Source organism: Bubalus bubalis, chromosome 10, assembly GCF_019923935.1.
Source record: "Bubalus bubalis isolate 160015118507 breed Murrah chromosome 10, NDDB_SH_1, whole genome shotgun sequence".
NCBI lineage: Eukaryota > Metazoa > Chordata > Mammalia > Artiodactyla > Bovidae > Bubalus > Bubalus bubalis.
Genome location: NC_059166.1, coordinates 54,910,115 through 54,922,447, shown reverse-complemented (window position 1 = coordinate 54,922,447; position 12,333 = coordinate 54,910,115). Strand labels below are relative to the sequence as shown.

At 33.8% G+C, this 12,333-nt stretch overlaps 1 protein-coding gene across 2 annotated transcripts in view; it reads left to right on the top strand.

Moving 5' to 3' along the window:
* The window catches only part of ASCC3 (activating signal cointegrator 1 complex subunit 3), a 339,061-nt gene that overhangs the window by 223,564 nt on the left and 103,164 nt on the right, over positions 1–12,333 (top strand). For both annotated transcript variants that reach the window (XM_044924341.1, XM_044924342.1), the window contains 8 exons: positions 101–326; positions 1,791–1,945; positions 4,683–4,781; positions 5,723–5,891; positions 8,011–8,231; positions 10,312–10,397; positions 11,844–12,010; positions 12,121–12,266. In XM_044924341.1, coding sequence (XP_044780276.1) covers positions 101–326; positions 1,791–1,945; positions 4,683–4,781; positions 5,723–5,891; positions 8,011–8,231; positions 10,312–10,397; positions 11,844–12,010; positions 12,121–12,266 — 1,269 coding nt within the window. The remainder of the gene's footprint in view (positions 1–100; positions 327–1,790; positions 1,946–4,682; positions 4,782–5,722; positions 5,892–8,010; positions 8,232–10,311; positions 10,398–11,843; positions 12,011–12,120; positions 12,267–12,333) is intronic.

Below are 12,333 nucleotides of genomic sequence, written 5' to 3'. Positions count from 1 at the left end.
CAGTTTGACATACTTTTTAAACTGAGTCTGAATAATAATTTCATTGATAAATTAAAAATGACATTGGACCTAACCATTAATCCCCCTTTTCATTCTTCAGAATGCAGCTAGAATTGTCCGTGCTCTTTTTGAAATTGCTTTGAGGAAACGCTGGCCTGCCATGACCTACAGGCTCCTGAATCTTAGTAAAGTCATTGACAAGAGGCTTTGGGGTTGGACTAGCCCTTTGAGACAATTTTCAGTCTTACCACCACACATTCTAACAAGATTAGAAGAAAAAAATCTTACTGTGGATAAGCTGAAAGATATGAGGAAAGATGAAATAGGTAAGAAGGAAGCAAAAATGTTTTAATGTAACTGTTACATGCAATTAAAATATTTTGCTTAATGTTACAAAAAGCACTATGAATTTTCATTTTACTACAGATAAACTTTTACCATTTTATTTGTTTTTTTAATTGATCTAAACTCAAGCAAAATTTAAACTTCTGAAAAATCTTTAAATTTCATGTAGTTACTCAATGAAATTATTAGTTAAAATGGAGTTTAGGTTGTCATACCCTTGATTATTTTACAGATACAATCTTAGCTACAAATAATGAGAATTAGTTAATGACATTTATTCTCAAATTATTTCTCAATATTTAAGTCATTTCATTGCCTTTTGTTATGTGTATCAACAGTATTTCAACAAAAAAAGTATGTCAGCAATACACTGTACAATTCTTCAGATTCTAAATGAGCCTCATCATTATATATGTATAGATCTTTAAATACTGTTGGTATCAGTATGTAAATAGTATTTGGTCTTCTATGCTTTTCACATAATTCTGAAAAATTATCCCTGCATATCTTGCCATGTGCCTTAACATTCTGTTGAACAAACATGGATTAGGTTATGTTTCAGATTCTGAATAGAATAAGCTTTACGCATGAAGGGAGGCAGGCTGAGGAGAAGAGGGGTTTGGCAGAAGGTCCATAGATACGAGGAGTGGCTGGGATAGTTATTACCCCTGTGTAATAAGAATACTTCTAAGATGGAATGAAAAAAGGGAGGTATCAATAAAAATAGAAATTGAAAATATGAACTAGAAAGTTGGAATTACTTGCATTTTCTAATGTAAATATTTTATTAAATAAGAGGACTCACCTTAGTTTCAAACTTTAGTGTACATAAAACATTTGGTTTACTTATAAATGTGCTTTAAAAAAATTATATTATGAACCACCAGGACACATAAGAAATACTGATCCTATAAAAAATATAACTATTTCCACTTAGTCGCTTGAATTAGAGTAGGAAAATGTTTCTAGTTAGTCACGTCTGTTTGTGAGCCCCCCAACGCCACCCTGATGCTTTCCTGCATATCTATATTTCAGGATCTCAACATTTATGAAAATATGTATATATAAGTGGTTAATTTTGTGCTAGATTGGCCATATTTTATATTTTATCTGTGTTTCCTATAATGTGTCTTAAACTGACTAGGAGAAAAGTAGAACTGTTTGTAGTAGTTTAAAAACTATCAAGTTTCAGTAATTTTAAGAACCCTATTAATAGCTGAAAAAAGAAAAAGTCCTGATACTGGTTTTCAGAGCTATGAATTGCTAATTCAAGTTAACTATTAAAAAATATTCAAACATGCCAGGTCAAGAATGTCAACCGTTCTACATAGCAAATCATAAAACAAGCAATAAAATCACCTTCTCTGAAATCCCATTTACAAGTCAGATTTTATTGCTTCTTTCCTGTCTGGACACATTTCTTCTAAGTGATGTTTTCTCTGCAGGTCACATTCTGCATCATGTGAATATTGGGCTCAAGGTCAAACAATGTGTTCATCAGATTCCTTCTGTAACGATGGAAGCATCCATTCAGCCCATCACACGGACTGTCCTCCGAGTGACGCTTAGCATCTCTCCTGATTTCTCTTGGAATGATCAGGTAGACATGGAAAACACCTAAATCTACCTACATTAAGGAAATATGTCTGTACTCCAGGTTCAACTATACCTCCCTACATCTGTCCTCAAGGCATATAGAAAATCCTTTAAAAAGAATATGCATTGAAGAATCATTTAAAACATTGTAATAGTATTTACTCTCATCCTCAAGGTAAGCATGTGGTATAATAGATGAATAATATGTCAACCAATGAGACTCCATCAGAGAATTATAGGAAACCTAAAATTTCACATGAAACAATGGTATAGTGGTTTCAACTCCATAGTGACTTTGCTTAATTCTATCCTCTTTCATTTTTTTTTCTAGCTCTATGTACTCTGTCATTTTAACATACTTAAAATTCAAGATTCTTCATGCTAAAAGAGCCCTTTTAAAATCCTGATGTTTCTCAAACTATCATTCTCTTCTTCACTGTTAGACTTGTAGAAGGAGTAATCTACATTTACCTCCTGGTCATCTGATTCCCACTGAGACAACTACTTCAGTGATCACCAAAGACTGACTGATTGCCATAATAAATAGCCTTTCCTTCCATGAACATTAAGTGCTATACATTGTCCTTGCAAATGTCCTTCTTTGGCTTCCATCCCTTTCCTATTTCTGTTTTTACCCCTACTTCTGTTCTTTCTTCTAAAACTTAGCTGTTACTTTGTGTGTATGTGTGTGTATATATACACACACATACGCACGTTGAAAATCCACTCTGGATCCTCTTATTCAGTCAGTAATTCTTTGTGTATTAGCTGCTCAGTCATGTCCTACTCTTTGCAACACCATAGACTGTAGCCTGCCAGGCTCCTCTGTCCGTGGAATTCTCCAGGCAAGAATACTGGAGTGGATTGCTATTTCATTCTCCAGGGGATCTTCCTGACCCAGGGATTGAACCTGGGTCTCCTGCATTGCAAGCAGATTCTTTTACCACTGAGCCACCAGGGAAACCCTCAATAACTTTAAGGTCTATCTTTGCACCAGTTACTATACAAAGAGTGCAGTAGAAAAGAGATTGTAGGTACAGACAAGCAAGTGTCAGTCCTTTCAAGAGGCCAGTGGGGAATGAAAATCAGTAAATGTAGTATAGCAGTGCCTACTTTATAAGGTTCTAGTTAAGTGTAAGTAAATATTGTCTGCATATTTACAATATTTGTCATAATGTCATCGTCTGCATGACATTAGTACCTCTTTAAGGTGAATGCATTTTATTATACCCAACCATAGCCCTAACTGAAATCAACCATTGGCCTTAAAGTGTCCTAACCATTCATTCTTTCAGTTTCCTCATCTGTAAACATGTATTATAATAATAATTATCACAGAATTTCTGTTGAGGACAAGATGAAAGAAAATTATACTTAATATTTTTATAAATATAAAATTTATGTAAAATATAAGATTACCATTAGCCATAAACTCTAGTTTTTATATATTGAAATACATAGAAGTTTTAGATTTTTTACCCTATTTTCTTCTCTTAAGATACATAATAAATCTCCCACAATGCATAGCTGCTTTTATCAGTTAGAATACTGTTGGCTGTAAGAATAGCAAATATGAGTAGTCTCAAACTGTCTTAAGGAAAAGAAGGTATGTGTGTGTGTGCTAAGTCACTTCAGTCATGTCCAGCTCTTTGCGAGCCCATGGACTGTATGTAGCCCACAGGCTCCTCTATCCATGGCTTCTCTAGGCATGAATACTGGAGTGGGTTGTCATGCCCTCCTCCAGAGGATCCTCCTGACCCAGGGACTGAACCTGCGTCACCTGCAGCTCCTGCAATGCAAGCAGATTCTTTACCACTTGAGCCACCAGGGAAGCCCAAAGAAGATATATCCTCTTGCAGAATGATAGGTCCATGGGTAGAAGAGGCCCTAAAGATGACTGAGTCTTCTGTTTAATAATACTGTTCCAAACCCAGGATCTTTCCATCTCTTTTCTCTGCTGATATTTTTGACTACTTCTCAAATGTATTCATGCTTCTTTGTTCACAGTTAACAGAGAGCGGGAAAAAATACTCCCTGTTTCAGCAGCCCAGAGCATGCACCTTTTCTTTAGCCCGATAGGACCAGTTCTGGCCATGTGCCTGTCCCTTGCCGCACGCTCTGGTGAGAGGGATACTATAAGCTGATTAGCGTATGCTAACCAAAATTACTCTTGGAGGTGGGGTAACCTTCAATGTTACATGAGAGAGAAAAAGAGATGAACATACTGAACAAGTCTAGGCTTTGTTAGGAATAAAAATGGAGAGGAATGAGTACACAGAACACAATGTATCTATCCAATGGAATATTACCTGTTAGTAAGAAGGAATGTAGGACTGATGCATGCTATGACATGAATGAAAATATTATGGCAAGTGAAAGAAACCAGTCACATATGATTCCATTTATATGAAATGTCAAAAACAGGCAAGTCTGTAGAGAAAGAAAATAGACTGTGGTTGTCAAGAGTTGGAGGTTGATATGATGGAAAGATGGTTAGGGTACAAGGTTCTTTAGGGGATGATGAAAATGTCCTAAAATTAGATTATAAAGATGGTCACAAAACTTTGTAAAAGTATTAAAACTATTGAACTGTATACTTTAAGTGAGTAAACTTTGTTATGTAAATTCCATATCAATAAATCTGTTAAAAAGAGAGAAAGGAATGGGTTCTGGGAATGCTAACAATAGAATCCCTTACTTGAATTAAAATATATAGTATTAGGATACTATTTTCCTTCTAGGTCCATGGGACAGTAGGAGAACCCTGGTGGATTTGGGTAGAAGATCCTACAAATGATCATATTTATCATTCAGAGTATTTCCTAGTTCTAAAAAAACAGGTAAATATGTCTATGTGACTATCCTTATTTTGTTGCTATCATTGAAAAGAAAATATAAACTAATTTCTGTTTTTACCTATTTCTCTTCAATTTCATAATGCCATTGAAGCTTTATTTATTATGTTTTATGTTTCTGTTTGGTTTTAAAAGAGAATATTGATTAAATGTTATAATATTCATATATTCAATGTGATTTTCATCTGAGAAATTGAATTGTAATCTTTCTAATGGTTTAAGGCATAGATTCCAGAGGGGTGGAATGTGTCAAGTGGGTGGAATAAATAAAATTTTTAAAATTAAATGAATAAAAAATAACTTTAGTGTTATATAGGCACAGTATTAAGACTACTGAGTACATTATATAAAAGACATTCTTTGTTAAAATTCCAGAAAGACCCAGTTTGATGGAATTCACTATGATGCTTCATTCCTAATTTCTCTTTTTATCAAAGAGAAACAAGCTTTAGGCCTGAGTGGACATCTATAGAATTTTATAGCAATATTTTATTTTCATTGCATTTGTGTTCATGATTATCTTTTATTTATGCCAAGTGTTCTGTTACTCCACTTATGGTAGTGCAAGATTTTTTTTAAATATTAAATGAATAATTTGGTAAACATGAAGTTAAGTACTTGAATGAATGAAGTTAGGGAAATTATGATAATGAGTTAAATTGGTAACTTAATAATACATGATGATATGCATATGTAAATATTATAAGTTCGGCATATGTTTTTCCTTCTATAATATCAGATCTCCTAAGAGGATGACCACCTACAAGTTTCTGAAGTATCTGAATATCTCAGCTATTTAGAAATCCAAGATATTTTCTTTCTCTTTAGTACATATTGCTGTAGATACCATTGTTTTTACAAGAGAATAATAAGGCCTCTATGCCACTAGAATAACCATATTCATTTTATACTTTATTTCACATTAGGTCATTAGTAAAGAAGCTCAACTACTGGTATTTACAATCCCTATTTTTGAGCCTCTGCCTTCCCAATACTACATCCGAGCAGTGTCTGATCGATGGTTAGGAGCTGAGGCTGTATGTATTATCAACTTTCAACATCTGATTCTACCAGAGAGACATCCTCCCCATACAGGTAACATGTGGAATAGTAACTTGAATCATTGATTTTCCAAAATTGTTTTTAGTTCATGTTGAAAAGTATCTATGCTTTAAAATTGTCTGAATTTAAGTAAAAACCCATCTTATTTATCAATAGAGTTTGAGAAGAGACTTCAAAATCAAATGTAGACACTAATGCAGGCCTTAATTTGTTTTTTTAATTTGAGTTCCAAATACATTAAACTAAGCCTAGTTCAGTTAACAAGAATGACACTCACTGTTGCTGTATTACTGTACCTTCATCTCTATAATCATTATGATTTCTCAAAAAATAATGAAATTGTAATATCTATTGATCTATTCATTGAAGAAGACTTTTCTGATTTTCTTTCATCAAATAAGCTTTGTGATACCTAGAATATCAAAATAAAATACTTAAAAATGGTGCTTTATTTTTTGATTAAAATGTAGTTGATTTACAGTGTTGTGCCAATCTCTGCAGTATAGCACAGTGACCCAGTTATATATACATATATACACTTTTCATATTTTTTCCATTATGGTTTATCACAGGATATTAAGACTAGTTTCCTGTGGTATACATTAGGACCTTGTTGTTTATCCCTACTAAATGTAATAATTTGAATCTACCAACCCCAAACTCTCAGTCCATCCCTCTCCCTCTCTTCCTTCCCCTTGGCAACCACAAGTCTGTCCTCTGTGTCTCTGAGTCTGTTTCTCTTTTGTGGGTGTTTTAAACATATGCTACCAACATCACTACTAGGTCTCTATGGTTGTAGTACCTGATTTTAACATGTATTGATGTTATATTTTAATTCTCATTTAATCCCTTCTTTGTTGAGTGGATAAGCATGTTTATTTATGTAATTAGATGATTTTCTGATTACATTTTTAAATGCAACAAATGTACCACCATGACATATCAATTGATATTAAAAAATACATGATGTAACCTCAATGATTTCTAGTTCTGTGTGGATCCAAGTATATATACAGGCATTCCACTGAGCTCGAATCAGCTAGGAAAAATCTTTGTATTTCACAGAAGTAAAAGACCTTAATTTAACATTGTCAGTAAATGCTGAAATGTTTAGTTTTTTAGTGTTTTTTAAGAATATGTCTATGCTTTGATTGGCATTACAAGTTAAGAATTCCTTTCTTCTTGATTTTCAGTGCTTCAAAACATATCAGTGATTGTAATCTGGTATAAGAAACATACAGTTAGTTCTCAATCGATTACCTATGTAATAGAGTAGAGCGGTGGGGCAGTGATAATATTTTAAAAATTAGCTTTTTACTTTTAAATACATTTTTTGAGATGAGAACTTTCCATACTTTCCACTTTGAAACTGTACCATGAAGATCCAACTCAAGATACAGACCACCATGTTCCCTTCTTGATTTTTTTTTCCCTTCTTATTCACTTCAAATAAGTAGAGTCATACTTCATGGAATAATCCTAAAATTAGCTAACTGATACCTTTCTGGATTATAGGAAAATGAAATGACTGTCAAGTTCCAGGGTATCTAGATATAAATTTCATGAAATCATTTTGATTTTCTAATCTCCTGGACTTCTAGTCTACATGCTGATTTACAGTTAAATCTAGTTTCTTTCCGTGTTTTCTCCGCACAGTTCTGATTTACCCAGTCATGCTCTGATTTAAAACTCCCACACAAGTTTCTTCTTAAGTTCATGTTAGTTTGCATTGTCTAGAACAACAGTGCACTCAACCACTCTGTTTTGTCAATTATCTAACAAATGAAGAGTTATTTGTTCTTAGTAACTGTTCTTAGTTTGCAAGTGGTTTTCCTTCTTCTACAGGTTGGTGTAGATTTAGTTTTCTTCTAAAACATGCATATATCCATATACCTCTCATTCAGATCTCTTTCCTGATTGGAAGATCATTAGCACTGTCTTAGAGGGAGCTCTGCCAGAAAAGTGTTTAATATACATGTCAATATCATAATTGTGGTAATGGGGTGGGGGGAGATCTGTAACTAGTATATAAGAATTGGTTAATCCTTTTTCCCTTTAAAGAATTAAGGATGATTATAATTTGTTTCAAAAAGACAGTATTTTATAATGTGCATGTTCTCCAGTTTTGTATGTACCTGTTGAATCTTTTCAGAATTACTGGATCTTCAGCCTTTACCTATCACAGCTTTGGGCTGTGAAGCATATGAAGCACTGTACAACTTCAGCCACTTTAACCCTGTGCAGACACAAATATTTCATACGCTGTATCACACAGACTGTAATGTCCTACTTGGAGCACCCACTGGATCAGGAAAGACTGTTGCAGCTGAATTAGCCATTTTCAGAGTCTTCAACAAGTACCCTACTTCAAAGGTCAGTTGGAAACAATCACATATTTACATTCAATTATAAAACATAATTTATAATCTGTAAATTAGCCAGTTCTAAATATACTGGCAGGACTTACTGAATAGATTTGCCACTCTCTTGTGAGTTTTCCAGGGGGGCCCAGATCAATATATGAGTAAATGGCCACAAGGAAATTTATATTAACACTTTGGAGTCCTTTAGTTAGATTTCTAATGTACTTATTGGTGCTCACATGTCCTTTCCTCATTGTAAAGTATCTATAATTCATAAGAAATTTCATTGTAAGATATGTAGTTCATAGCCATACTTATAAGAAATATAATGATTCATAATCATTAATCATAATCGGACCCCTTGGCTGTGAAGGAAATGCTAATACGTTAATAAATTCAGCTGATTACCCTCAGGAAATACCAAGGCAGCCTTTATTCCACATTTCTCCAAATGGCCATGCTATTATTAATGTAAATAATGTGTCGAGTCAAATAAGTGTTGATTTTAAGCTTTCTTGAAATGTGAAGTACTCTCAGAAACCTTCTTTTCCAAAAAAGTGAATTTATTTGTTATGATTAGAATTATGCGCTCTTTTCCTCATCATTTGTGATTATAGAAATGTTTTAACTTCCTTTTTCAATGATTTTCATTTAGTAGCTATTCTTCCCTGCTTAACTTTTATGTTTTCCTGGTGGCTCAAAGGTTAAAGCTTCTGCCTCCAATGCGGGAGACCCGGGTTCAATCCCTGGGTCAGGAAGATCCCCTGGAGAAGGAAATGGTAACCCACTCCAGTACTCTTGCCTGGAGAATCCCATGGACAGAGAAGCCTGGTAGGCTACAGTCCACGGGGTTGCAAAGAGTTGGACACGACTGAGCGACTTCACTTTTACTTTCTTTCACTCTTAAGTTTAGTATGTGGCTATGGATCCATTGAAAGTGAAAAAAAGTGAAAACAAAAGTCACTAAGTTGTGTCCGACTCTTTGTGACCCCCCAGGCTGTAGCCTGCCTGGCTCTTCTGTCCATGGAATTCTCCAGGCAAGAATACTGGAGTGGGTGGCCATTCCCTTCTCCAGGGAGTGTTCCCTTCTCCAGGGGATCTTCCCAAGCCAGGGATCAAACCCAGGTCTCCCACATTGCAGGTGGATTCTTTACCGTCTGAGCCACCAGAGAAGCTCAAGAATACTGGAGTGGGTAGCCTATCCCTTCTCCAGAGGATCTTCCCAACCCAGGAGTCAAACCGGGGTCCCCTGCACTGCAGGCGCCTTCTTTACCAGATGAGCTACTAGGGAAGCCATTAGGAGACAAATTTAACACAACCAGTAGAGCTCTGTTCTAAATTCGAAACATTTTATAGAGGAAAGAATTTTTTTCCAGTAAGTAATCTGTATGAAAGTTTAGATTATTAAAGACCAGGGTTTTTTATTTTTAATTTATTTTTGTTTTCTAAATTGTAGAACACCTAAAATATATGACTGGCATTGGCGTCTTCCATAAAATCTACATTAAAATTTAAACAACCGGATTATTTATCTGTATAATTTCAAAATTAGTAGCTTTTTTCATGAAAGGGTTATAGCATATATAATTTATTATCTCCTAGTTTTTAAAAAATTTTCACATTATGTTAAAAGATAATTTCATTCTGTGACAACCAAGAGGGGTGACGTGCAGTAGGGAGTGGTGAGGAGGGTCAAGAGAGAGGGCACATATGTATACTTAGGACTCATTCATGTTGTTGTATGGCAGAAGCCAACACAATATTGTACAGCAATTATCCTCCAATTAAAATTAAAAAATTTTAAATGATAATTTCATTATAAGCCACCTAAAGAAAATACCAATGGTGCTTTTTAAAAAATATTTAAAATTATCTATGTCAGTATTTTCATGATTTGTTACATTCATGTCTTACTTTGGCTAAATGTAGTTTAAGCTAATGACATTTTCCCATTAATTTAAAATTTTAAGTTTTTCAGTATTAAAAGATACATTTAACTACACTTATATTTTGATAAATTTTATTGAGTTTACCTTTATTTGAAAATGATGTCACTGTTTTTATGAGATCTTTTTGTATCCCCATTTTAGGCAGTATATATTGCACCCTTAAAAGCCCTAGTACGTGAACGAATGGATGATTGGAAAGTTAGAATAGAAGAAAAACTTGGTAAAAAGTAAGTTCTTACTTTTTCAGAAGATATGTGATGAATAATTGAAAAGGATCAAGAAATAAAAGATTTGCATAAAACTGTTGAATGCTTTTAAATGATTTTCATTTTATTTAAAAGTGTTATAGTTAAAATGTTATCAATATTCTCACTTGTTTCAAGATTGAAAAATGAAAACCCTTAATTTACTTAAACTTTTATTTGGCAAGAAAATTTTCTCAAAACTTTAGATTCAAAAACAAAAGAAAAATAAGATATGTCTCTATTTTTCTTTCACACACTTCAAAGTAGCTTCCAAAAACTGCTTAGAAGGCATTTTGCATGTAAATAATTTACCAAAAAAACAAAAAGAAAATCACTGGAGAACATGACTTAAAAAAAATTTTTTTTACTACTAACAAGGTTACTTATTATAATATTTTTTTAATAGCAAGATTGCATGTATCCTGAGTGACTGCTGGAGCATCACTAAATATACTAGGACACATTCACACAATGAAAATATCGTCTTACTCTATGAAAAAAATGAATCCTATATACTGAGAAATAGATCTTCCAAGATATTGTTTAAAGAAATGTTTTTAACTTAAGTATTCCCCTTTTGTTTTTAAAACTTGGTGAAGAATATAAATATGTGTTTGTTTTAGAATCAGGTGATGAGAATATCCATTTTGCAGAGACTATTTACTACATATATATATATATACTTTGAACCATACAAATATATTACCTATTCAAAATAATAAAATGTAAAAAAATAATAAAAGGAACAAAAAGCTTTGGGAATGCTATCCTTGGAGGAACTAATCTTGATTTTTTTTTTTTCTGTTTTTTGAATGTCAAAACAGATATAAAAATGACTTCATGGTTACCTAAAATTTGGAGTTAGCCTTCAATTTTCCTTCTTTCTCACAATAATTCTGAGACCCTCTCAGAATGGGAAGACAATATTTGCCCCAACTTACCTTGTTTGTGTCCTTATATATTTGAATTTGCCTATAATATCTAGACAATTTCAACCTAAGAAAAGAAATGAAACTTACACACAATCATATTCTTAATGAATGCCTCCTTTTGTCTTAATAAGTTAACACTTTCCCTCATTAGAAAGGTGTTTATTCCAACATAAGGAGGAGGTGTGAGTTCACCTCTGTAAAATCACAAAGGGTAGAGACTTTGTAAACATAATCAAAACAAAGTTTGATACTCTTGCATATCTGCATAGAAGTTAGATTTCAGTGATTTGCTTTTATACATTCTTCATTTTATGGGAGGAAATCATCTTAGAATCATTAAGAAATATCTATTTTGGACTCAAGTCAGAAAATTTCAGAAGTCAAAGGGAGATAAAGTAGTTTTAAGCATAGTAAAATTTTATTTTGAAGGCCATATTTTTTTCTAAGCTCATGTGTTACCTGAAAATTTAAAGGGATCATTTTTATTCTCCTGCAGAGTTATTGAACTGACAGGAGATGTAACTCCTGATATGAAATCCATTGCCAAGGCTGACCTTATTGTGACCACACCAGAGAAGTGGGATGGAGTCAGCCGAAGCTGGCAAAATAGGAACTATGTAAAGCAAGTCACTATTCTCATCATAGATGAGATCCATCTGCTCGGTGGGTACCACTGCATCTGAATCCAGTTTACAAACTTGGACTCCTCATACCTGCAGCAGCTAGCATCAGGACTTGTTAAATGATTAACATCCATTATTCCTCTTTCTTAGGGGAAGAAAGAGGCCCTGTTCTAGAAGTCATTGTATCTCGAACGAATTTCATCTCATCCCACACAGAAAAGCCTGTTAGGATAGTTGGACTATCCACTGCATTAGCTAATGCCAGAGACCTTGCTGACTGGCTCAATATTCGTCAGGTATGTGAAAGATTGGTAAACCAGACATTTCATGGTATGGGTTAGGGCCTTATTAAGGAGGCAGTAG